Source organism: Salmo trutta, chromosome 18 (genome assembly GCF_901001165.1).
Source record: "Salmo trutta chromosome 18, fSalTru1.1, whole genome shotgun sequence".
Lineage (NCBI taxonomy): Eukaryota > Metazoa > Chordata > Actinopteri > Salmoniformes > Salmonidae > Salmo > Salmo trutta.
In genome coordinates this window covers 34,918,288-34,944,465 of record NC_042974.1, presented here as the reverse complement: position 1 = coordinate 34,944,465, position 26,178 = coordinate 34,918,288, and the positions used below count along the sequence as shown (strand labels likewise).

The window sequence follows — 26,178 nt, the reverse complement described above, 5'->3', positions numbered from 1 at the left end:
CCAGCACGGGTAAACAGAGCCTTCAGGTGACCAAAAGCCCTGTCCGCCTCAGCCGACCACTGCAGTCGCGTCGGTCCCCCCTTCAGCAGTGAGGTAATGGGAGCCGCTACCTGACCAAAACCCCGGATAAACCTCCGGTAGTAGTTGGCAAACCCAAGAAACCGCTGCACTTCCTTTACCGTGGTGGGAGTCGGCCAATTACGCACAGCTGAAATGCGGTCACTCTCTGTCTCCACCCCTGAAGTGGAAATGCGGTACCCTAGGAAGGAGACGGACTGTTGGAAGAACAGACATATCTCAGCCTTGACGTACAGGTCATGCTCCAACAGTCAACCAAGCACCCTGCGCACCAGGAACACATGCTCGGCGCGTGTATCGGAGTATATCAGAGTGTCATTGATATGCACCACTACACCCTGCCCGTGCTGGTCCCTGAGTTGGTACTAAATGCCGTCTTCCACTCATCCCCCTCCCGGATACGCACCAGATCGTAAGCGCTCCTGAGATCCAATTTTGTGAAGAAGCGCGCCCCGTGCATTGACTCGATCGCACTGGCTATGAGAGGCAGTGGGTAACTGTACCTCACATTGATCTGATTGATACCTCGATAGTAAATACATGGGCGTAAAACCACCGTCCTTCTTCACAAAAAAGAAACTCGAGGCAGGTGAAGTGGAAGGCCGAATGTATCCCTGCCCCAGAGATTCGGAGACATATGTTTCCATAGCCGCCGTCTCCTCCTGTGACAGAGGATACACGTGACTCCTGGGAAGTGCTGCGTCTACCAGGAGATTTATTGCACAATCCCCCTGTCGATGGGGTGGTAATTTAGTCGCCCTCTTCATACAGAAGGCGAGAGCCAAATCGACATATTCAGAGGGGTTGTTCACGGTGGACACCTGGTCTGGACTCTCCACCGTAGTGGCACCGATGGAATCACCTACACACCTCCCTGAGCACTTACGTGACCATCCCTTGAGAGCCCTCTGTTGCCACGAAATAGTGGGGTCATGATAGGCCAACCAGGGAAGGCCCAGCACCACGGGAAACGCAGGAGAATCAATCAGGAAGAGACTAATTCTCTCCTCATGACCCTCCTGCGTTATCATGCATAGTGGAGCAGTGGCCTCCCTAATCAGCCCCGACCCTAAAGGACGACTATCTAAGGCATGTACAGGGAAGCCACTGGGGTGACACGATAGTGCCCTGCCTGCTGCCTCGACTCCCTGAGGAACCCCCCCAGCACCGACCAGCAGTGTGCGCTCTGCGGCCACATGTGCTGCAGAGAATGGTCCCCCCTCCGGTCGCCCTAAGTGCAGCACCTCCCAGCTCCAGGGGTGTCGGAGTGGAGGTGCTGGGGGATGGAACTGACAGGCCCCGATCCTGACGTCCGCGGGTAGCCAGCAGGTTGTCCAGCCGGATGGACAGGTCCACCAGCTGGTCCAACGTGAGGGTGGTGTCTCGACAGGCCAACTCCCGACCGAGGTCCTTGCGCAGACTGCACCGGTAGTGATCGATCAGGGCACTGTCGTTCCATCCCGCGCTGGCGGCCAGGGTCCGGAAGTCCAAAGCGAAATCCTGTGCGCTCCTCGTCCCCTGCCTCAGGTGGAACAAACTTTCACCCGCCGCTCGAGCGGGTGGTCAAAAACTGCCCGAAAGCGGCGGGTGAACTCTGCGTAATGGTCCAACGCCGTGTCTCCTTCACTCCATACGGCGTTGGCCCACTCCAGGACTTTGTCTGAGAAGCAGGAGATGAGGGCGGACACGCTCTCACGTCCCGAAGGAGCCGGGTGGACGGTCGCCAGGTAGAGCTCAAGCTGGAGGAGGAACCCCTGGCATCCGTCAGCCGTCCCATCATACTCCCTCGGGAGCGTGAGCCGAATTCCGCTGGGACCGGGTGAAGGAGGGGTGGACAGTGGGGCCTGCTGTAGTGGGGCTGGTGGAGGCGCTGGACGACCTCCTCCTTTCTCCCAACAATCCATCGTCTGCAGCACGCGATCCATGGCGGTGCCCAGATGTTGCAATATGATCGCGTGCTGCTGGACGCACTCCTCTATCGCCACAGGGAGGGCGTCTGCTCCTGCTGACCACATTCTTGGTGAGTAATTCTGTAATGTGGTCTGTGTGTAGCTTGTGTAGAGGAGTCAGGCGCAGGACAGCAGATATGAGTAAATAAACGTAATTTACTCAAAATAGACAAATATAATACAATAAAGCGAGCCCACATAATGGACCGTCTTACATACAAACAATTACTCACAAACAATCATGGGTGAACAGAGGGTTAAATAATGAACAAGTAATTGGGGGATTGAAACCAGGTGTGTAAGACAAAGACAAAACAAATGGAAAATGAAAAGTGGATTGGCGATGGCTAGAAGGCTGGTGACGTCGACCGCCGAACGCCGCCCGAACAAGGAGAGGGACCGACTTCGGCGGATGTCATGACACTCCTGCAGCAAAGCACCCCCACAACATGATTCTGCCACCCCTGTGCTTCACGGTTGGGATGGTGTTCTTCGGCTTGCAAGCCTCCCCCTTTTTCCTCCAAACAAAATGATGGTTATTATGGCCAAACAGTTCTATTTTTGTTTCATCAGACCAGAGGACATTTCTCCAATAAGTATAATCTTTGTCCCCATGTGCAGTTGCAAACCATAGTTTGGCTTTTCTATGGCGGTTTTGGAGCAGTGGCTTCTTCCTTGCTGAGCGGCCTTTCAGGTTATGTCGATATAGGACTCATTTTACTGTGGCTGTAGATACTTTTGTACCTGTTTCCTCCAGCATCTTCACAAGGTTTTTTGCTGTTTTTTTGCGATTGATTTGCGCTTTCGCACCAAAGTACGTTCATCTCTAGGAGACAGAACGCATCTCCTTCCTGAGCGGTATGACGGCTGCGTGGTCCCATGGTGTTTATACTTGTGTACTATTGTTTGTACAGATGAACGTGGTACCTTCAGGCATTTGGATATTGCTCCCAAGGATGATCCAGACGTGTGGAGGTCTACAATTTTTTTCTGAGGTCTTGGCTGATTTCTTTAGATTTTCCCATGATGTCAAGCAAAGAGGCACTGAGTTTTAAGGTAGGCCTTGAAATACATCCACAGGTACACCTCCAATTGACTCAAATTATGTCAGTTAGCCTATCAGAAGCTTCTAAAGACATGACATAATTTCCAAGCTGTTTAAAGGCACAGTCAACTTAAAGGCACAGTCAACTTAGTGTATGTATACTTCTGATCCACTGGAATTGTGATACAGTGAGTTATAAGTGAAATAATCTGTCTGTAAACAATTGTTGGAAAAATGTCTTGTGCCATGCGCAAAGTAGATGTCCTAACCGACTTGCCAAAACTATAGTTTGTTAACAACCTAAGTGTATGTTAACTTCCGACTTCAACTGTAGATCAAGAGAAGGTCATATTTAGATAAAGATATTTTTACATGATAGTTCGTTGTTGTTGGTTTTTGACAAAAGGCTTTCTCTGGTCCTCTAACACACCTTCGAAGGGAACAGAGCTATCCTCAAAGCTTCATACTAGGTGAGCCTAAATATATCCAAGGCAAAGAAGCCCCACACTATAGGAGAGGAGCTCATCAAACCCTGCCTGAGGGATGTCTGTGTATCTCTTTTGGGTGAGGAGGCAGTAAAAGAAGTGGACTCAGACCCACTTTTCAATGACACAGTGGGCAAAAGAATAAGATATGTCAGTTGACATACAAGCATCTGTGATAGTAAAGATGAAACAGCAGAAGAAATTCTCTCTTCAATTAGATGAGTCAGTAGATGTGGCTGGAATTCCGCAATAGATGGTATATGCATGATAGGTATTTGATGATGATATCCAGGAGGGATTTCTTTTCTGTTACCATTTACAAACAACAACAAGGGGACATTTTTAGGGTGGTAGACACTCATTTGAAAGACTTACAAATTGACTGGGCAAATTGTGTTGGGATTTGCACTGATTGTACAAGATGCATGACTGGGTGCAACTCCGGATTCATAGCTCATGTCTGCAGAGTGGTGCCCAACGTGAAACTGACACATTGTATTCTGCACAGGGAGTCTTTGGCCAGCAAAGCATTACAACCTAACCTAGGGGCTGTTTTTGACTCAGTCGTAAAGGTGGTGAATCTGACCAAGAAGAGACCTCTTCAAACAAGACTGTTCAGAGAGCTTTGCAAGGAGATGGGAGCAGACCATAAGCACCTGCTCTTTCTTTGTGAGGTTAGGCGGTTGTCTTGGGGGAGGGTCCTCGAGAGGCTTTGGGAACTGAGAGAGGAGGTTATGGCCTATCTGAAGAAAGAGGACAGCGACCTTGCAGTCCTCTTCCGTGACAAACTGTGGTTGGCTAGGCTGGCTTACCTGGTTGACATTTCAGAAAAAACTAAACTCAAGGAATCAACCATTTTGGAGCTTGAAGATGGCATCAGAGGATTCACTGCACGCCTGGGATTGTGGCAGTCACAGCTGAAGGCTGGAGCATATGGCATGTTCCCTGTTCTGTCAGCTCACATGCAGCTGATAGATTCCCCCCTATGTAAAGCTGTGAAGAAGGACATGGCTGAGCACATGGCCAGCCTGCAGCAGAACTTTGACCGGTACTTTCCTAACCCACAGAAATCTCAAAAACTTCAATGGGTGAGGTATCCCTTTCAAGCAGTGTCCTCATCAGACCTAGGACTAGTCTGCCAGAGATGGAGGCCTTAGTGACGCTACAAGCAAGCAGTGGAAGTAAGATGCTTTTTGAGGCAAACACACTCACACAGTTCTGGGTTGCTCATCTAGAGCAGGAAGCGGTCTCCTGCCTGGCTGAGGAAGCAGTAGATGTTCTGATCCAGTTTGGCACCACATAGCTATGCGAGTCAGATTATCAACTCTGGCATACTTAAAAAACAAGTACAGAAACAGACTCCATGCATGACCTCAGGGTTGCACTGTCAAAACCTAAGCCCAGAATAGACCTGCTTGTTGAAAACTTCAACCAGCCACACACCTCTTATTAGGACTGTGTTTATGTGTGCTGGTCTACATCTGTGTGATGTGATCAATCAGTTTATTCCAGTTCAGAATACACATTATATATTGTATTTTATCAGCAACAGTTCCAACCTATACTTTTTTTCAACAATAATTTCAACAGTAAGATTTTATTTTTTTACCATTATTTTACCAGGTAAGTTGACTAAGAACATGTTCTCATTTACAGCAACGACCTAGGGAATAGTTATAGGAGAGAGGAGGTGGATGAATGAGCCAATTGTAAGCTGGGGATGATTAGGTGACCATGATGGTATGAGGGACAGCTTGGGAATTTAGTCAGGACACCGGGGTTAACACCCCTACTCTTACGATAAGTGCCATGGGATCTTTAATGACCTCAGAGAGGCAGGACAACTGTTTAACATCCCATCTGAAATACAGCACCCTACACAGGGCAGTGTCACTTGTAAAAAATGCCAGGTGTTATGTACAGTAGGCCTGATTATTTTTTATCTGTGCTGTTACTTAGGGTTGCATTATCAAAAACTGAGCCTGTGTGTGTGTGTGTGTGTGTGCTTTGTTCACAGGAGGTTGGTGGCACCTTAATTGGGGAGGACAGGCTCATGGTAATGGCTGGAGCAGAATTAGCAGAATGGTATCAAATACTGGGTCCCGTGTGGCTCAGTTGGTAGAGCATGGTGTTTGCAACACCAGGGTTGTGGGTTCGTTTCCCATGGGGGGCCAGTATGAAGAAGAAAAACAAATGTATGAAATGTATGCATTCACTACTGTATGTCGCTCTGGATAAGAGAATCTGCTAAATGACTAAAATGTAAATGTAAATACATCAAACGCATGGTTTCCAGGTGTTTGATGCCATTCCATTTGCTCCGTTCCAGCCATTATTACTCAGCAGCCTCCTGTGGTTCTGTTATACATCTGTGTGATGTGATCAGTCAGTTTATTCCAATTCAGAATGAAAATTATTTATTGAATTTTAACAGCTGCAGTCTCACCTAGACAGATATGTAAGACTGTTTTTAATGGGGAAAATAAACAAGAATAGCTATTTATATGGGTATTTCATTATTTGTTTTTGTCTATATTCCATTTGTTTTAGGCATAACGGCAATGAAGGTTTGCTACAGATTCAAATAGAAACTTGAGGGAACTGTTTGCCGCGGGTTCACCGCTAGTGGCAAAAATGTTAAACATCTGGCTTCATTATGTGGCATACTATTTATTTTGCATCAAATTTGCCACAAACTTGCAGGAAGTTTACTGCCAAAAAAATGGTAAGGGTAAAGCAGGGGAAATCATAGAGCATTGGGAGAAAAATGTGGGGAAAAGGCAGTTTTGTAGAATTTAAATGTTTTGTTCTTGTAATTTTTTGAATTACTTCATTACTTATGAAATATTATTAATCAGCAAAAACATCCAAAACAACAAATCACCAGTGAATGATAAAGTATTGGAAAAGCGACATCTACATTTTTCAAATGTCAGTAACTCTTGCCTTTCATAACCAAAAGGCCATTTTTCCTGACAGGATTTATATTGCTATGATTGGTATGTTAGCCTTTCGACAGAAATGTTATTACAGTAGGCCTTTACGTGTCATATCAACACTTGCCCCTTTTTAAAAAAAGCTATATTTACTGATCATGATTGAGATTGAAATATTGATGAGTGTGAAACCAGAGCTGTGTTTATTCCTCCACAGCTCTCTCTAGTCCTGCTAAGTGCCCTGAATCAAGACCTCATCCAGTTTACTCTGCGGCCTGGGGTTCAGATTAACGTCTATGCCACACAACTGTCTCCAGGTCAGCCAGTCTGCTGTGTTCACAGTATAGTCTGATGTCTGGCTATAGGATAGTTAAAGATATAAGGTCATTTCTACTACTATGCAATTACAATCAATTCATAGGGTTTTGCATGTTGGCCATTTTGGAATGATGTTATTATGTAGTAGAATAAAATGGAATAATAGCAGTCTCCACACCCCCAAGACAACACCCACGCATGCACACACACACACACACACACACACACACACACACACACACACACACACACACACACACACACACACACACACACACACACACACACACACACACACACACACACACACACACACACTTGAGAGGTTGTTAGCACAGGGTCAGCCACAGAGCAATGCACCGGGAGCAACATTTTTTATTAGGTAACTTGCTTAAGGCCAAAACAGCAAGAGATTGCTCCGGGGATTTGAAACAGCAACCTTCCAGTTTGCACATCATTCTGCTTCTCTAACATCTAGGCTAACTGCTGTTGAGAAGTCTAGTACCACAACAGCTTTATGAGAACGGTATAAGAAAGACACAACGCATGTTGTTTTGATCATTATGTCAAATTCAGTTACACTATGGTGTTGAAAATCCTCACAGCACTTGGGAGTTTGATGCCAGAAGAAAAGACAGCCCTCTATTTCTCTCTTTGTCTTATGTCTAAATACTTTATCCCCCTCTATTTTTTTCCAAGCTCCTATCGTGGACACCAGTGAGAGTGGTCACAATGGTGCTACAGTCATTATGCTAGTGTCAGTCGTATTTGTGGGTTTGGCAGTTTTCGTTATCTACAAGTTCAAAAGGTAAAGTATCCCCAACTTAATTTTAACTAAGCTGATTCTAATGAGAGTGATAGTGACAATTTAGGCCATTCTCACACGCCAATCCTTAAGCAAATTAATATGTACATCTTATTTCTCTAATCCAATAGTTTAAACTAGTCAAAATATCATGAACTATCTTTAGAGACAGCCTAACAATTGGAGATCATCAAAGCCACTCTTCTCTTTCCTATACTCTTGAATATTCCTGGGAATGACAGTCTAATTCATGTTTTAAGTGCTGAATGAGTGTAAGTATTCTGCAGTCAATATTCATCTATCTAAAAATGTGAATGTTGACATTTCTGAAATGCTAAATAGAGTCATTCAGGGAGAGGCATTCAACAGAATGGCAGCAATGGTTGAAAAGATAAGACCCGAGACAACATACAATGCCATATAAAATGGAGAGTATTCTCTGTTATTTAACTAGGCAAGTCAGTTAAGAACAAGTTCTTATTTACAATGACAGCCTAGGAACAGTGGGTTAACTGCCTTGTTCAGGGGCAGAATGACAGATTTGATCTAGCAACCTTTTGGTTACTCGCCCAATGCTCTAACCTCTAGGGTACTTGCCGCCCCTGCTTCCATTGCATTGCAAAAGACCACACTCTTCCACAAGTTTAAATTATTACTATACTCAAAGTGTTAAAGTGTGTGAATCTGTCACTTTTAAAGATAATGAGGGTTGTTCATAGTTCAACATTTATCACAACAGTGAAAAGGTACTGTAAATACCCCATGAAACCCAGAATTATCAGAAACTTAAACAGGGAGTTTTACTCCATTTTTCCCTCATCGGTGGTAAATATATTTTATGAGATATATTACACAAGTGATTAAGCAGAGAACCCAGCTAGCACATACAATTCTGAGAACCATATGTTTCTTAGAACTTGGTCACTAATGTTCTCACAACATTTAACGTTTTTCACATTGGCTTCATTCCCACAACCAATGTGAAACCAAAAACATACGTTCCAACAACTTCCAAAGAACCATGTGTGCTAGCTGGGAGCTAACAATGTATTTACTATTCATTTGACTTGATGTTAATCCTCTTAACTATTTTGTACAATGTATATTTCCTATAGGAAGATCCCTGGCATCAACATCCACACAAATGAGCGAGAGAAACAACAGGAAGTGATCCCTTCGGTGGTGTCTATAGCTGTCCCAAACCCTGAGGGGGACATGGTGAGCACTTTGGAGCACTTGGACACAGGGCCAGATGCATGAAGCATAGGTAAGGTATCCTTCATAAAGAGGACAGTTACTGATAAGTAGTCAAGAATAACTCATGGGCCTATTGATGAGACAGCTATAAATGCACATATTTTACCTTTATACAGTGGTATACTGCTCTATTAAAGGGACAGTTCTACATTTTGGCAACACTTACCCAGAGTCAGATGAACACATGGATACAATTTGTGTCTTTACTTGCAGTTTGAAGTCAGTTGAAGGTAGTTTCTTAATACTTTGCTAACTAACGTTAGCACAATGACTGGAAGTCTGCAGGAACAGCTAGCATGCTACCAGAAATGACTTTTCTTCCCAGAAACTACCATCAACCTCCTTCAAACTGCATGCAGAGACATAAAAATGGTATCCATGAGTTCATCTGACTCTGGTTAAGTAGAAACATGGCCTTAATTGCCAATCTTTTGCACAATTGTTTTACTGAATGACTTATTATTTTGAAACGTTTTCACAGGTAGATCAAAACAATACATTGAAATTACAATGTCCTTACTCTCCTCGTTAAGTTGATACGTTCCTATATGTTTGCTTTGGTAATGTGAGATAGTGTCCTATCATGCCGATAAACCTAATTGAATTGAATTGCATGCTGAAGTTATTTTTGAATTTATGAATTAATTAGTGTCCTAAGAATGTAGCAGTGCAGTGAGAATGCTATATTATAATAGTGATAAATGACTCTGTAGAGCTGTAGTTGATGTAGTCCTTCCAAATGTCAAGCAAGATTTGTTAGCATGGAAGATGGATATGCTTGCATGAAAAAATAGATATGGTAGTGTGCTAATGCTGATATATAATTTATTATCTGTCTCTTGTGTCACCTGTCTCTGGCTAGGATACCTACCATCTCACACAGACGTCAAACTCTCAGATGAAACTCCCCATATGTTTTAATGCTGAGTCTACAGCCGACTTGTAAGCAATACATCTTTTTGGCAGTTGCTTCCAGCAAACTCTGAAACCACGGAACAAATGGAAGGTCTCCAGTGTTTTCTACCCATGCATGGACAGACCATCTTACACTGTGCTGCCTGGACTATAGGAGGAGACTACAGATTTTACTGGTGTCTTGAAAAGGGTCATTTTTAATCTAAATACTTGTATTTTTGCAAGAACATTGCACGTTTATGAAAATAGTGTAATTACAGAACTGCTGAACTAAAGATAATTTGACTCAGCTGGTTACAGTCGTGTGTATGACTTCAAGACAAGCAACAGTAAAGCAACAGTAATGTACAGTAATCTATTTCTCTTGAGTGTTCCATTTTTAGTATGTCTCTGGTGGTAGGTGTGTGGAGGATGTGTAAGTCAAGTGTACTTAGGCCCCGATTCTGACCCGAGTTAAGCACATGTAAATGGAACGTTATTCCCTTTTTATGCACTATTCTCTCTTTCTCTCTATTATGACCTTGAACTTAACCATTGTGTAGTCTTAGAATTCTGTATACTCCCCTTGTCCTAAGGGTTAAAAATGACCCTTCTTCACTAAACCCCTAAAATAAAGCAGCTTAATTGAATTTTAAACCCCAAATCTATTTTGCATGAAGAAACAACCTGTCATTCATCACAAACTTTGTGAATATCTGGGTTTTCCCTCTTCACAATGCAGAAAGACTGCATTTAATCAGTGGACACTACTCGTTTTTTTATTACAACACACCTGTCAATTGTTTTCTTTACTAAAGTAGAGGTTTATTATTATTATTATTATTATTATTATTATTGCTAAAGGTACTGCATAGGTGTAAACATACATTTGTTTAGCAAGAGATAGCACTTGTATAGCCTAAGAAAGTAGCAGAAATGTGCAGAAAGTAGTTTTGAATGCATTTTATTGAACGCGAACTAACAGTCTTGAACTTTTTTGGCAACGTGGTGATGTATTCTTATATACTGTACAATAAGGATTTCAACTACAAAATACAAGTCTTCTCCCTTTTTTTTAACCATTGCCCCCACCCACAAAGTGTATAAACAACAACAATAAATGATAATAAAATAAGACAATAGATACAAAACAAAAATGTGAAGAACATAAATCAATCAACTCTAATTAGCACATGTAGGACAGTATGCAAGTGTGTGTGCATGGATGTATTTCTCACATGTGCAGCACATAGTATTTGTTTTACAGTCCTTCTTTGGGAGGCAGAATTTGAATCTCCTCCTCTTGCCTGCCCCAGCTGCAGCCTCAGGTGGATCAGGACAAGATTCAGCACCCTGAACAGCTTTCACAAGTGCTGCAGAGGCTGCTATGTGGGGGAGGCGCTCCCTTCTTTGAATGTGTGGGGTTCAAGTGCCTTTCCCAGCTGCTCCAGGAACAACTTCTGCTTATCAGGCATCCAGGTTGGGTTTATCTTGATCCATATCACAAAGGCATTGTATGAGGACACATCAATGATGATATGGAAGATTGTCAGGGGCCAGCAGGCAGTCATCCTCCTGCAGATGTAAGTTCCAAACACCTTGTCCAGGTTGTCCATGCCTCCTTTGTTGTGGTTGTAGTCCAAGATGATGGCTGGCTTCCAGTCCTTAGAATCACTGATCTTTTCACACCCTGATCTGTTTAACCTGTCTTTGTGACTGTCTCCACCTTCCTCCAGGTGTCACCTGTTTTCCTCATTAGTCCCTGGGTACTTATTCCTGTGAAACCTGCTTGTCTGTTGCCAGTTCGTCTTGTTTATCAAGTCAACCAGCCTGTTTTTTCCCGTTCTCCTGCTTTTTCCTTCTCTCTGTTTTGCTAGTCCTCCCGGTTGTGACCCTTGCCTGTCTGGACTCTGAACCCGCCTGCATGACCATTCTGCCTGCCTTGACCTCGAGCCTGCCTGCCCCTCTGTACCTTCTGGACTCTGACCTAGTTTTGCCTGTCCATGACCATTCTCTTGCCTACCCCTTGGATTCTAATAAATATCAGAGACTCAAACCATCTGCCTCCCGTGTCTCCATCTGGGTCTCACCTTGTGTCCTTGTAGATCTCAGATGTTTTGTGCAGTGTGCTCAGGAGGACCACATTCTTGTTCCTCTCTGGGAGGTAAGAAACTAGGGTGGGGGTGAAGGCAAACTTTGATGAGAAGGCCTCTCTCCCCCTTGTTGCGAGGAGTGCAGGGGGTAGCTCAGGCTTGTTCTTTCTAACTGTGCCAACCATGGTGATCTTCCTCTTCAGGAGCTGCTGGCTGAGTTCATAAGAGGTGAAGAAATTGTCAGACGTGACATTCTGCTCCCTCAGTCCATCTGTCACATCAAGCACAACCCGCATCCCCTGGTTCTTCTCCGGGCCTCCACCTGGTGGCTTCCCTGTGTATACTTGCATCTTCCAAGTGTAGCTGGATTGTGCATTATAGGCCACTCATGTCTTGATGCCATACTTTGCTGGCTTGCTGGGCATATACTGCTGGAAAGGACAGCGACCTTTTGACAAAAGAGATTCCTATCAGTAATTAGTATCAGTGTCACAGAAAATAATCACAGAAATCAATGATATTACAGCAATACATTTAACAGTGAAAATCACTTACAGTTGAAGTTGGAAGTTTACATACACTTAGGTTAAAACTTGTTTTTCAACCACTCCACAAATTTCTTGTTAACAAACTATAGTTTTGGCAAGTCGGTTAGGATATTTACTTTGTGCATGACACAAGTCAAATTTCTAACAATAGTTTACAGACAGATTATTTATCTTTTAATTCACTGCATCACAATTACAGTGGGTCAGAAGTTTACATACACTAAGTTGACTATGCCTTTAAACAGCTTGGAAAATTCCAGAAAATGATGTCATGGCTTTAGAAGCTTTTGATAGGCTAATTGACATCATTTGAGTCAATTGGAGGTGTACTTGTGGATGTATTTCAAGGCCTACCTTCAAACTCAGTGCCTCTTTGCTTGACATCATGTGAAAATCTAAAGAAATCAGCCAAGACCACAGAAAAACAATTGTAGACCTCCACAAGTCTGGTTCATCCTTGGGAGCAATTTAAAAATGCCTGAACGTACCACGTTCATCTGTATAAACAGTAGTTGTCACGCCCTGACCATAGAGAGCCTTTTTATTCTCTATTTTGGTTAGGTTGGGGTGTGACTGGAGGGGTGTTTCTATCTAGGTATTCTATTTCTGTTGGCTTGGTATGGTTCTCAATCAGAGGCAGCTGTTTATCTTTGTCTCTGATTGGGGATCATATTTAGGTAGCCATTTCCCCACTGTGTTTTGTGGGATCTTGTTTTGAGTTAGTGCATGTAGCACCTCTGATGTTACGGTTAGTTGTTTGTTTCCTTTTGTGTTTTAAGTTTCACTAATTAAAATATGTGGAACTCAGACCACACTGCGCCTTGGTCCGTCTCTCCACACAACCGTGACAGAAGGTCCCACCACAACAGGACCAAGCAGCGTGCCCGGGAGGAGATTGCATCCTGGACTTACGAGGAGATCGAGGAGAAAATATCCTGGACTTGGAAGGAAATCTTGGCAGGACACGAAAGCTTGCCGAGGAAGCAGACGGAAGGAGAGAAGGGAGGACAGCGATGACACCGGGGTTCGCGGCCACAAAGACAGCCCAAAAGACAGCCCAAATTTTTTGTCTTGGGGGCACACGGGATGGTCGGCGGAGCCGAGGAATGAGCCAGAGACCGTCAGAGAGTCGAAGGAGGAACTCGATGAAAGATTCCGGAGAGAGGTGGTGGCGATGAGAGTGCTGCAGTGTAGGCGTGCTGAGGAGCGTGACACCAGTCCGGTGTCATCTGCACCGGTTTCATGCATCTGGCCTCCAGTGCGCCTCCCCAGTCCGGTAGATCCTGTGTCTCCTCCACGCACTCGCCCTGAAGTGTGTGTCACCGTTCCGGTACAATTTGTGCCGGTTCTACGCACCAGGTCTCCAGTGCGCCTCCACAGTCCAGTACGTCCTGTGCCTGCTCCCCGCACTCGCCATGCGAAGTGTGTCATCGTTCCGGTACAATTTGTGCCCGGCTCTACGCACCAGGTCTCCAGTGCGCCTCCACAGTCCGGAACGTCCTGTGCCTTCCTCGGCGTTGGTGCCCAGTCCGGGTACGGCGTCCAATCCAGCTCCATGGCCGGGGCCCTTCTCTGCGCCGAGGCCCAGTCCGGGCATGGCGTTCTACCCAGCTCCATGGCCGGACCCGTGGTCTGCGCGGGGGCAAAGACCCGCACCGGAGCCGCCACCGACACTACTCAGCCCCCCTACCCTCCCCAGTTGGTTTCAGGTTTTGCGGCCGGAGTCCGCACCTTTGGGGGGGGGGGGGGTACTGTCACGCCCTGACTATTTTGGTTAGGTCGGGGTGTGACTAGGGGGGTGTTTCTATTTCTATGTTGGCCTGATATGGTTGGTCCATCTCTCCACACAACCGTGACAGTAGTACGCAAGTATAAACACCTCGGGACCACTCAGCTGTCATACCGCTCAGGAAGGAGACGCGTTCTATCTCCCAGAGATGAACGTACTTTGGTGCGAAAAGTGCAAATCAATCCCAGAACCACAGCAAAGGACCTTGTGAAGATGCTGGAGGAAGCAGGTACAAAAGTATCTATGTCCACAGTAAAATGAGTCCTTTTTCGAAATAACCTGAAAGGCTGCTGAGCAAGGAAGAAGCCACTGCTCCAAAACCGCCATAAAAAAGCCAAACTACGGTTTGCAACTTCACGTGGGGAAAAAGATCGTACATTTTGGAGAAATATCCTCTGGTCTGATGAAACAAAAATAGAACTGTTTGGCCATAATGACCATTGATATGTTTGGAGGAAAAAGGGGGAGGAAAAAGGGGGGGTATCATCGGATGGGGCCACAGTGTCTTCTGATCCCTCCTGTCTCAGCCTCCAGTATTTATGCTGCAGTAGTTTATGTGCCGGGGGGCTAGGGTCAGTCTGTTTCATCTGGAGTATTCTCTTGTCTTATCCGGTGTCCTGTGTGAATTTAAATATGCTCTCTCTAATTCTCTCTTTCTCTCTTTCTTTCTTTCTCTCGGAGGACCTGAGCCCTAGGACCATGCCTCGGGACTACCTGGCATGATGACTCCTCCATAAGACAACCGTGACAAGCACATTTATAGCCACTGACTGCATTCCCCATTAGCAAACAATGTTTTCAAGAAATTTTTATTTTGTCTGAAATTGTTTTTATTTTGTCTGAGTTCAATCAATAGCACACATAATCTCAATTTATCATTGTGTGTGTGTGTATTGGTAGAGGAAATCATGAATAAGTAAATGAGTAATCCATTTGGAGATGGGGATTGTAAATACACATAGCAATTGTTTAATTTTGATTATTTTCCTTATGATCCCTGTATATGAATGTGAAACCAGCCATATTGAAGCAAACAGAAAATCATATCAATATGACATGTATTGCAGCCCATTTTCCACAGTGAAATAGGCTATAAATAGCTGTCCCGTTATTCAGAATTTTAAGTGTGTACCCTCATAATTTGCGTGGATGAAATTTGGACACCAGAGGTATAGGCTTCTGTAGGGCTGAACCTACCGAGTTGATGTCCCAGACCTGCTGTTTCAAACTCTCTAGAGACAGCAGGAGCGGTAGAGATACTCTGAATGATCGGCTATGAAAAGCCAACTGACATTTACTCCTGAGGTGCTGACCTGTTGCACCCTTGACAACCACTGTGATTATTATTTTGACCCTGCTCGTCATCTATGAACATTTAAACATCTTGGCCATGTTCTGTTATAATCTCCACCCGGCACAGCCAGAAGAGGACTGACCACCCCTCAGAGTCTGGTTCCTCTCTAGGTTTCTTCCTAGGTTCTGGCCTAGGGAGTTTTTCCTAGCCACCATGCTTCTACACCTGCATTGCTTGCTGTTTGGGGTTTTAGGCTGGGTTTCTGTACAGCACTTCGAGATATCAGCTGATGTAAGAAGGGCTCTATAAATCAATTTGATTTGATTTTGATTTGATGTATGCCCTTTAGAATGTTTTAATTATAGCCTATGCCAGTGCTTTTCTCCATTTATTTCATAATTAGTATCATATTAGACACTATGGGGAGCCAGCGTCAGTAATACCCACATACATTTACAACTATCACTTTAGTGTTAGTTTTCTTCAAGTTGTAATTTACATTTTGCATCATTCCATTCCATTCCGTTGACCTTTCTTTCCTCTGTCACGTGAAGTTGTTCCTGAAGGTCGCTAGCATTAGTGGATCATATTAGGCTAATGTTGTGCAATAATTTGGGACATGAATCATTATGGAACTCAGACCACACGTAGCAGGTTAAACCTGCTAATCAATATATTTTGTTCGTAAAGGCTCTCCAAAACAGTTTTTTTTAATGATTGATACTTATATTTGCCTAAATAATCTAAAAGATCAGAGTATTTTTTAAATCTACCAGTTGGTGCTGCAACAGAGATGAAGATGCATAAATGGCATTCATTCATTGATCCCTATTTTCTGAACCCATTCTCTCGATGTATTGTAGTCTGTCAACAAAATTGTAATTAAAGGTACACTGTATTTAAAGTGGTAGCTTAAGATACATGTACTGAAAACCCTATTGAATGAAAACTCCACAAGATCATTTGTTGGCTAGGAAGTGGAAGGGTTTTCAGCAGCTGAATTACATGTATTCAGTACGGACAAGGGAACCAAGCTTGCAAAGCCCGTTATGCATTTTCGTAAGGTAAGTCTGAACACCAACTACTGAGAAGTACATAGGAAAGGCATGTATAAAAAAGATGCAATTGTTGGTGGGCATTAATAGAATATTTAAAGCTCGCGGAGTTCAGATGCTAACTTGAGATTCATGCAAAAAACTCTCCACTTGTTTCTCATGTTTGGATGCAGACCATAATGCATATGTAAGGTCTATGACGGTGTTATGTAATTATTATGACAGTGTCCATGTTAGATGTGGTGGTTGTAGGAGGATGGAAGTTTCCACATAGTACATACCAATACCAGACAATACCTTTTTTTGGCTCTGCTGGATTTTGCCCTTTAAACTCCGAATCAGAAGTTGAGGGCACACTCAAATTGGAGACTGGTAGACCCCAGGACCTCCATGAGAAGTGTATAGTTCAGGATGTACCATGCAAGCTTTATTTCTGTCAAATCGTCGAGTTTCTGAAGAGTTGAGATGAAACAGGGACAGAGAGTATCTGCATGCTCTTTTTGTTTTTTTATTATTCTCACACTGGATATATGCCATGATATCAACACTTGGATGCTACCACTCAACTTACGGTATTGTTGCAGACATTGCCATCGGAACTTCTTTCCTTGGTCAAAGGACTATTGGGTAAAAGATTCACATCCAATCTCCTTGTGTTCCACATGGGACTGAAAGACTGAAGAATATCCCTTCTTGTCGATGGGAGTTTCCTTGCCAGAGATGACTGTTTTCAGTAGGTTGGCTGTCTCTTTGGGAGAGGCACAGAAGCTTTAATATCCCACTCCTAGACTTTATTTGGGGAAATGTAAACACATTTTCCATGTGCAAACTGGGCAGCTAGAGTAGAGCAAGTATTGTGACCTGCAACAGTAGTTATCTAGCATCCTCTATGTTCTAAGGTGGTCATTTACATATACTTGGGAGCTGACTAGGAGGACAATGAAAAGAAGCAAGAAGCCTGGAGTGTATCTAATGGACTAGATCCTCATTTTCCCCACTGTGCAACAAATTAATTCTCCCCTCTCCACACTGTAAACCAAAAGGCTTTTTTAACTCAAATACTTCTAGTGAGTTGAACTCAAAGTCAATGAAAAGTCATTATTGCTTAAAATGTTTATATGGTACTGACTCAAAACTAAATGAGAAGTCACATCAACTCAGTTTTTTTGAAGTTATGATAACAAATAAACTTTTTACCCAGCATGCTCTACCGCATGTAAAAAAAATGGAATTGTTTTTAATATTTGTGTTTTTGCATGTACAGTGCCTTCGGAAGTTATTCAGACCCCTTGACTTTTCCCACATTTTGTTAGGTTACAACCTTAATCTAAAATGGATTAATAGTTTTTTTCCCCTCATCAATCTACACACAATATCCCATAATGACAAAGCAAATACAGCATTAAGTGCAAAGGGTTTCCTCGAAAGTTTTGAGTAATGACAGCACATTGTCATTTCTCAAACACACTCCAGCGGGTTTCTACAAGTGGAGTAGCACCTTGAATGAAAAATATCCCACAACAATAGCTTGCAGCAATATTGTGTTAGCCCCAGTGTGAAATAGTTTCCTTTAATTGAGTACAGCATTATGTCCCTGCTACAGAAATGTAGTTGCCGTTAATTTGGAATGAGAATCTTAGGTAGAGTGAGACTCCCAGGGACATGGAAACTGCTTAACAATGATGTAGATTGGTGTCTGACATCGTGGTGTTGAAATAGTTACACAAAAAGAAAGCGAGAGAAAGAGAGATGAGGGGATGAGGAGAGAATGAAAAATGCACCTGTTCAGAGGCCAAATTGTACTTTAATGTCAGGGGTACAAAATCTCACACAAACTTAGACTTCTGGCAAAAAGAGATTACTTCAGGGCCTGTGCTGGATAATCAGGAAGTGTGTGTGTCAGTGTGCATGTCTAGCCTTAGCTGGCAGATATAAGGGATATGTGTTCCAGCTAGGACTCACTGCGCAAAACCTTTGGGGATAATAGTAAAACAGAGATTCAGGAAGCTGGGGAGTGTTTGTGTTAGAGGCTGTCGCGATGACATTACAGACAACTCCTCTGACAGAGAGGACATACATATAGAAATACCTTTGTTTGTCTATCCCTTCTGTGGCAAACAATTATTATAAGGTAGACTATCACTGAACCATGGTGAATAACAAAGCATTACACTGTTAAAATGAGGTGCTTTGTAACACCAAAAATTTGTGGCAACTGAACAACTCAGCTGCAAGTATTAAGTATGTTGGTTGTTTTTGTAGTGTAGACGCATGGAGTCAGGAAGCAGGTGGAGATCGTGAGTTTAATAATAACTAACATGGCGAGTACAAAACAAGAGAAGCGTCTGGACATGAAAACTGAACCAATACTGCCTGAAGAGTGATGCTAGGGAGCGTTAGATAAAGGGAGAGTAATCAGGGTAGTGATGGAGTCCAGGTGTGCGTAATGAGGGTTGCCAAGTGTGCGTGATGATGGGTTGCCAGGACCTGCGACGTCGAGCGCCGGAGAGGGGGAATTGTTTTACATCAAAATAAAGCATTATAAAAAATAAAGGTGGAATTCAACAAAAACTATTCTCTATAGGCCAGTAAAGTATCACCAATCAATATGTAGGCTATAAACCATTTGCATTTCTAATTTATTGATTGTATGAAAATTAGTATTTTGTTGTTGTGTGTCTTGATGCAGCCTTTTACATGCACTGAAACCCCTAAAAGCAACAATATTCAGGTTTAATAACCACTTTGGGTTACTCAGAGTACTACATTTCTGTTTTAAAACCCATTCTGTGTATTAAAACATTTACATTGGGTTTACATTCAAACATCCTCCAGACACCAGATCTCAGCTTACAGTAGGTGCATTACTTTTCATGGTTTCATTACACAATCATGGTGTTTTAAGACTTTCTGTTTTACAGTGTGGTCATCAATTATCAGAATCTGTGCTTATGGAGAACGTAAAGCTTGGATCTCAAGGCTAGTTTCTTTGAAATACTTGTTTACATCTCCATCAATACAATGTGTACATGTAAAAAAAAAACATAGGCATACTTTCATAGAAAAATACATTTATTTTGAACAATTACAACATTTTATTTTGTTTACAGTAAGATATTAGCTTAGCTAACAAAATTAACAATACAGCAAAGCTCATGCACTACAATGTTAAGCAACTTTTGCTAACTCTTCTACAAGACCATACGATAAATGGTTTAAAACTTTTACTAATATTCCAATCATATTATCTTAGATGTTACTGTTAAAAAGTGATTTATGACATGCTAGAAAAAATGAACGATATTATTGTATTAGCAGTAGGCTAATAGATAACACAAACTCTGTTCAGTGTGCCAAGATTCTAGAATGGCCAATCTAATAAAAAAAAATTGACATACATGCTTTTTATCCACCTGTACACCTTTTAACAGCCTCAATTATAGTCTAGAGATTGTTTCCCAAGCAGCCACACTAATTTGTAGTATGCCTTTATATGTTATTATTTCCATTCCACCTCCCTTGTGTAATAGTACAGTCGATACAGTTGTCATTATCAAATGTACATCTGTAAGATAATCATGTTGCGTTAAAGTATTCATTAGCAATGCTAATTGAAGAAAACAATTACTCTTTCAACAATGGCATGTTCTTATGCCTATTTCTGACATTCACAGATGTCATATTACGCTTCCTCAATACTCAAGGTATATACACCAAATGTATTCTCCTGCTATATAGATTTCTAAAGTATTGTGAAATACATTAAGTAGCAATTCTCAGCAACCAAAGTATATGGTGAAAACAAAGCTTTTTAAATTGGTACATTGAAACACCACAACCTGTACTTACAGTACTCAGAATCTCATTTCTTAGACATTAGAACAAGTAGGAAACTCTCTTGTGATCACTCTCTCCCCATTTCTTCCATTTTCTCCTGGTGATAGAATATATAAACACAGGTATAATTATTATGAATTGTGCCCCCAAAGACACTATTGTCTCCAACACCCCAATAAAGCAAATTACCCCAGTTGGTATCATTTGAATGTTTTGATGTTGGCAGCACTTTGAGGACCTTTGTGTCGACCTACCAACCGAACTAGCATAGGAACCACTGCAGGCATCAGAGTAATCATGGAATCTTAACAGACACACAACGGCCATATTATTGAATCTAATAGTACAAGTTAAAGCTCCCATATTGCTCTGCCCATTGAGAATAAATAGTTGGGACGCAACAGAAGAGAAATCTATCTGTCTCAGATCACTAAGGTCTGCTGGAGGAGAGACCTGCTGTGAAATGAAGATTGGCCAAAGTGCTGACCTCAAAAAGCCTTCCGCCCACATGTCTATCAGGACCACTGTAGTGGCACTATTGTCAAAAACAGTCAGCAGTCCCCATGATTTAACAACCCAATGGTTTCTCTATGTTGACCTTTATGCTTTATGCACGCACGTACACATGGATATTGTACTGTATATATGTGGTAATGGTGGAGTAGGGGCCTGAGGGCACACAGTGTGTTGTGAAATCTGTGAATGTATTGTAATGTTTAAACTGCCTTAATTTTGCTGGGATCCATATTAAATACAAATACTTACAGGAGCTTATGGTACAAAATAAATTAAATACAAAGGCACTTAAAGGTTTGTCAAGTACAATACAGTAGGCCTAAACCGTGAAACTTTTTGTATCTTGAAATGGCTAATCATAATGCTTTCATGACACTGAATATTGATACAGTGCTTTCCATTGCAATCCATAATTCTGTCAGAACTCAATATCTGACACAAACCTATTCTGATAGACGATAAGGTGCTGTGTTGTTTTTATTGCAGCTCGCTTGACGCATTAGCTATCTTTATGAAAATGTGTGAGTTAACTGACTAGCTAGCAGTTTGTGGCTTTTAAACTTGCAGTCCTAGCAATGATGAAAACATATTACAATGTTTCAATTATACTTTTTATATGTTTTAACCAATGTGTTTAGCGTGATTAATTATTGAAATTGCAAATTAACTTGATGTCTATTACGACATTTTAATGGTATAACTATTGCCCATATGTTACAGCGCACAACAGAGATTTGTCTTCTGCTGTGTGTGGACAGATGATTTACATAGGCTACGGCATGTGATGATTTTCATGGGAGCTTGGCTCTGGCTCATGGGAGCTTGGCTTGGCTCTATGTCCATTAGGCAGGTCCGCCACTTTTCGATACAGTAAAGTCTAACTTACCTCTGGTCCTGGCCTCCAGTTCTTTCTCCATAAGTTCCTTCTCTGAGGGGAACTCACTGTGCTTCATCTTGGACATGGTGTTGTTCTGCCCAACCGTGCCGATCCTCTCTGGCTCCTTTTCCTGGTTCTCCTCAGCCTGGACATGGATCCAAGGGATTTTCCTAACAAGCCAGACACCACTCTACTGACGTCAATGTGAACTTAACCTGCAGTTCTGTAACAACTTCACATCTTAGTTGATAGTTAAGAGTATAATGTAGCTTTTGAATGCCACTAAGACAAAATAAGAAACAATTGGTTGACTATAACCAACCAATCAATATTATTACGAGAACATACCTTTTGAACTTGAAGATGAAGAATGCAACTAAACCAACAAACGCCACAGATAGCAACATCAGCATGGCTGAGCTACTGTGAATTGGGTTGGAATCAACCAGAGGTGCTGGGGAAATACAGAGACAGAACAAGACTTTAGCCTACAGATTTCTGCTTTAGCCAATTCTTTTGCTGATATCATTAATTTAATGTAGTTATGTCTTTGTTACTCTTGTCTATAAATGTTCTGTACTTTGTCATGTACTTTATGTTTTGTGCTGACCCCAAGAAGAGTAGCTGCTGCATGAGCTACAGCTAATGGGGATCCTAATAAACTAAACTAAACCAACCATGCCGAACGCGCAAAAAAGAGTTGGTAAAAGCAGAAACAATTTCAATGGGAGAAAACAAGGGAAGAAACCAGCAATCATTTGCTTTTATTCACTTAGCAGGTGTCCATTAGGTCTGACTGAGCATCTGTCATGTTTCATTTTAAGAAGGGCCTCCATCCATGAGCTCTTTCTCCCTATGCCTCTGAAAGATTTGCGCTTAGTCATGGCTTTAAGTGCTAAGGCATATTATTCAGAGTATGTATTAACCCACCCCCAACCCATCTTTCTCGCTTCCAAGAGGAGACCAGTGAAGTCGTTGACCTTTCTACAGCATTTTAAAGGCATCTCAGACCTTTCCATGCAGACACAATTTAAGACACATCAGTAACTGAATGAAAAGGGTAAAGTCATGTTGGGTTGATTGACAAGTTTTAGCGATATGGTAATATCCAAATGACCCTGTTGACTTCCAAGGTGCATACTAAAGGTATCTGTTGTTAAAAGTATCATTGATTGCATGACTATAAGACTGTAATAAGCTAGTTACAAAAGAGATTCAAGGAAAAATATCTATCAATGTCTGCTGTTGACATCAAGTGGTGAATTGAGTGTCAGTACAGTGCTTATTATAGTATTTAGAACTGTTTATGCATTGTTATTTAGCACTTTATACTGTGAAAGAGTCAAAGAAAAACTGCATCTTACCCGAAGTTAGCTGTGTGATGTAAACAATTATTTGAGTGTCAGGTTTCAACTCAAACTGGATCAATCCTTGGTTCAGGGCATTTATAAGAATGTCTGATATCTGTTTCACAGAATTGAAAAATGACATGGCACCCCAAAATGTGCATTTGCAAAGATTATTCTTTCAAATTTGAAGAAAAGCTGATGATAACATTATCTTGGAAAACCAATTAAATCAGTTAAACCCCATTGGTGATACAAATGTGAATTTTTTGTAGATTAATTACAAGATAAGAAGTTCTAGAAGATTTTCTAAAGCACAAACAAAAAATATGCTTACACTCACTAAGCCCTCTTCGTTCCCTTTCCCATGTTCAGACAACTGAGTCTCAGGCAGGATAAATAGTTCTGCTGTTGTTGGAATACCTGGAAACAACGATACAAACAGCTGCTCTTCTGGAAACCCAGACACCTGTAACAGCAGTCTTCCAGTCAAACATGCACACTGCTATCGTGGGAAAACACATCATACTACACATCTATGTTTACTTTACTTCCTTAAAATGTCACATTGAATTAAGGAGGGTTATCCTCATCATGTCTCATGTTTTGAAATAGTTAAGACCATAAAAGCCATTGCGTGACAACCTCATGACGACTGTTGTCCCAGAGGGAACTTATTCCTGTACCTGTGACACAGCTGTCCTCACCACGCGGCCCACATCCTCTCTCCACTCAGGGATGTCAGGGTTGTGCTCGTCCAAAGTCGGAGAGAATGATAACAGCAGGGATTTGAAGAACTCTGCGAAACATGGAGGATGATTCCATGAACCCTCTACCACAAAGCTTTGCCGTGTGGCAACATACCATTAAGAATCCTTCAGTTTGCTGGAATTGCTTATAACCTAACATGAATTTACTATTTACTCTTGTTTCTCATGACATAGAGGTGAGTAGAAAGGAGTAGAGGTGACGTCCATATTTTCACTAACAAGGCAGTGTTAACATGGATATAGAAGATGTGTGATTAAAACAAGTTGCCTACCTATGTTACATTCATATTAAAGCCTTCGAAGGAGTCCTTTCCACTCACCTTTAACAATGATGACCTTGGTATCCTGAAGTATGTTGCACCCAGAAGACACCTGGACAATGACCCTGTTCATGCCCTCCTTCTGAAACGTGTACGCGATGCTTCCACCCAAGGTTATTAAGGACTGGGTTATGCAAGACAAAGCGAATGGCATAGATAACCTCACAACCTTGCCTTTTGCAGCACACATGGTATACACAAAGGACCAAAACAACTTGCTGCGAATAAACAATTACAATCTACAATATAACAAGGTACCTGAACTATGCAAGGGTTAGCACCCACACAGATACAGCAGGAATGGTCAGTGTAATTGGGAGAAGGACTCTCACCTCAGAGCTGTTTTCAAACCACCAGAAAAAGGTTAGTGTTCTTTGGTGGACGGGCCAGACCACAGCAGTTAGGTTGGCTTCCTTCTTTCTGATGGCCACAATAGGAGCTGAGAGATACACACGCTCCACTGGGCCTGAGACACACAAAAGAACCACATTAGCCAATACAAACCAAATGCAGTCATTTTGGTAACAGTAAATTGGTTACTTTACAAATCCAACATAATCCAATAGCTTCATAAGCACTTAAAATGCATTGTTGTTGTAGGTCAATCTATAGTTCTTGATGTATGATCATCTGTAATCTATGCTGGTGTCAGTGGCTTACTGCGGTAACATGCTTTTTGTCAGGGAAAATCATGAAACCACATGAGACTTAAGGGAGCCAGTGTTTCTTGTTGACATACTGGTGATATGTAAGAATATGGAGCTGCTGTCATATCCCTGGCTGTTCTCAGCATGTGCTGTCACTCTGAAGATCCCAGGTGCTCTATAGCTGTGTTTGATCCCATCGCCTCTCCGGCTCAGGTTGTACATGACTGTGATGCCATCCCCAAAGTCTAGCTGGATATATGTCCACAATGAGTTTCCCTGGAGATAGGAAGTAAGACAGACATCATTAGTCAGAACAGATTGTTATGACACTGCATTATCTTTCACAGGGAAGAGTTGTCTAGGGAAATACTTGGGATGAGCTTTGAGATTAGACATAGGAGAAGCACTCTGGAGACGAGAACGAACTAGAGAGAACTCAGGAGGAGAAAGTGAGAGATAAAGATAGAAAGAAAAAGAAACAGAGACAATGTAGTGAGTCAGTGCTCTTTCATTCCAAAACCAGACAAAAGCGGTTCAGACTCTGGGGACGTCACGTCATCCAACACTTCAAAAGCACAAGATAATCCAGGACAAACTTCCACAGCTCCATGATGAAATAATAATAATAATATGCCTACTAATGACACAGTATTGGTTAGTGGTGGGAGAGGAGACTCACATCGTCCAGATGCACCAGGAAGGTGACGTTACTGCCCAGGTTGGCAGTGAGGTCTCCATGGCTGGTGGTCAGTCTGAGGCCTCTGGGAGGCCTGGGGGAACAATGCTGTTTCCTGGGGGAGTACACATCCTTTCCTCCCTCTTTGCAGTTATTAGACAAAACCTTCCTGTACCTACCAGTGACAACATTCACAGCATAGATGTAATTTTATAACAGAGTGAGACTGGATTTACTGTAGTCTCAATGCAGAGAAAGAAATTTGCTGAACAAATATTCAATCAAAAACAATACTTACTGAGTGGGAAAACACTGAATATCAAATCATTGCACAGAAAGAGTGTTATTTTGCCCAAGGGAGGAAGGAATGAGGGATAGTACAAGTTACTTACCCTGTGCTATTGAGGTAATTCTGGCTAGTGCTACAGCTTCTTGGTACCGTGTTTGGGTCGAACCAAAAAGCAGGTGAACACTTTCCATCAGCTTGACGTTCATACCCATAATCACTGTAAAACATGAGACTGTTCGTAAAACACTATCTACTTTCCCCTCGCTGACACTAAAAAGATTTTGTAGTTGAGCAATAGGTCAGTATTTTTTGTATGACTACAAGACTACAACTAGTGACATGATTGTTGTCAGA

The 26,178-nt window shown here is 42.4% G+C and overlaps 2 protein-coding genes across 5 annotated transcripts in view; one reads left to right on the top strand and one right to left on the bottom strand.

Moving 5' to 3' along the window:
• The window catches only part of LOC115153227 (VPS10 domain-containing receptor SorCS1-like), a 58,295-nt gene extending 47,901 nt beyond the window's left edge, over positions 1-10,394 (top strand). Inside the window, exons 17-20 of the mRNA XM_029698440.1 lie at positions 6,711-6,810; positions 7,511-7,619; positions 8,732-8,834; positions 9,736-10,394. Of these exons, the coding sequence (XP_029554300.1) occupies positions 6,711-6,810; positions 7,511-7,619; positions 8,732-8,834; positions 9,736-9,819 (396 nt within the window). The 3' untranslated portion in view covers positions 9,820-10,394. The remainder of the gene's footprint in view (positions 1-6,710; positions 6,811-7,510; positions 7,620-8,731; positions 8,835-9,735) is intronic.
• A 9,229-nt stretch (positions 10,395-19,623) lies between these two features.
• Positions 19,624-26,178, bottom strand: part of LOC115153225 (VPS10 domain-containing receptor SorCS3) — a 116,970-nt gene continuing 110,415 nt past the window's right edge. For 2 of the 4 annotated variants that reach the window (XM_029698437.1, XM_029698439.1), the window contains 11 exons: positions 25,928-26,041; positions 25,539-25,710; positions 24,952-25,135; positions 24,545-24,678; positions 24,213-24,336; positions 23,809-23,921; positions 23,460-23,591; positions 23,141-23,240; positions 22,125-22,230; positions 21,786-21,946; positions 19,624-20,480 (listed from right to left, as the gene is read on the bottom strand). In XM_029698437.1, coding sequence (XP_029554297.1) covers positions 20,416-20,480; positions 21,786-21,946; positions 22,125-22,230; positions 23,141-23,240; positions 23,460-23,591; positions 23,809-23,921; positions 24,213-24,336; positions 24,545-24,678; positions 24,952-25,135; positions 25,539-25,710; positions 25,928-26,041 — 1,405 coding nt within the window. In that variant the 3' untranslated portion in view covers positions 19,624-20,415. The remainder of the gene's footprint in view (positions 20,481-21,785; positions 21,947-22,124; positions 22,231-23,140; positions 23,241-23,459; positions 23,592-23,808; positions 23,922-24,212; positions 24,337-24,544; positions 24,679-24,951; positions 25,136-25,538; positions 25,711-25,927; positions 26,042-26,178) is intronic. The other 2 variants (XM_029698438.1, XR_003867663.1) reach the window with 2 other exon arrangements.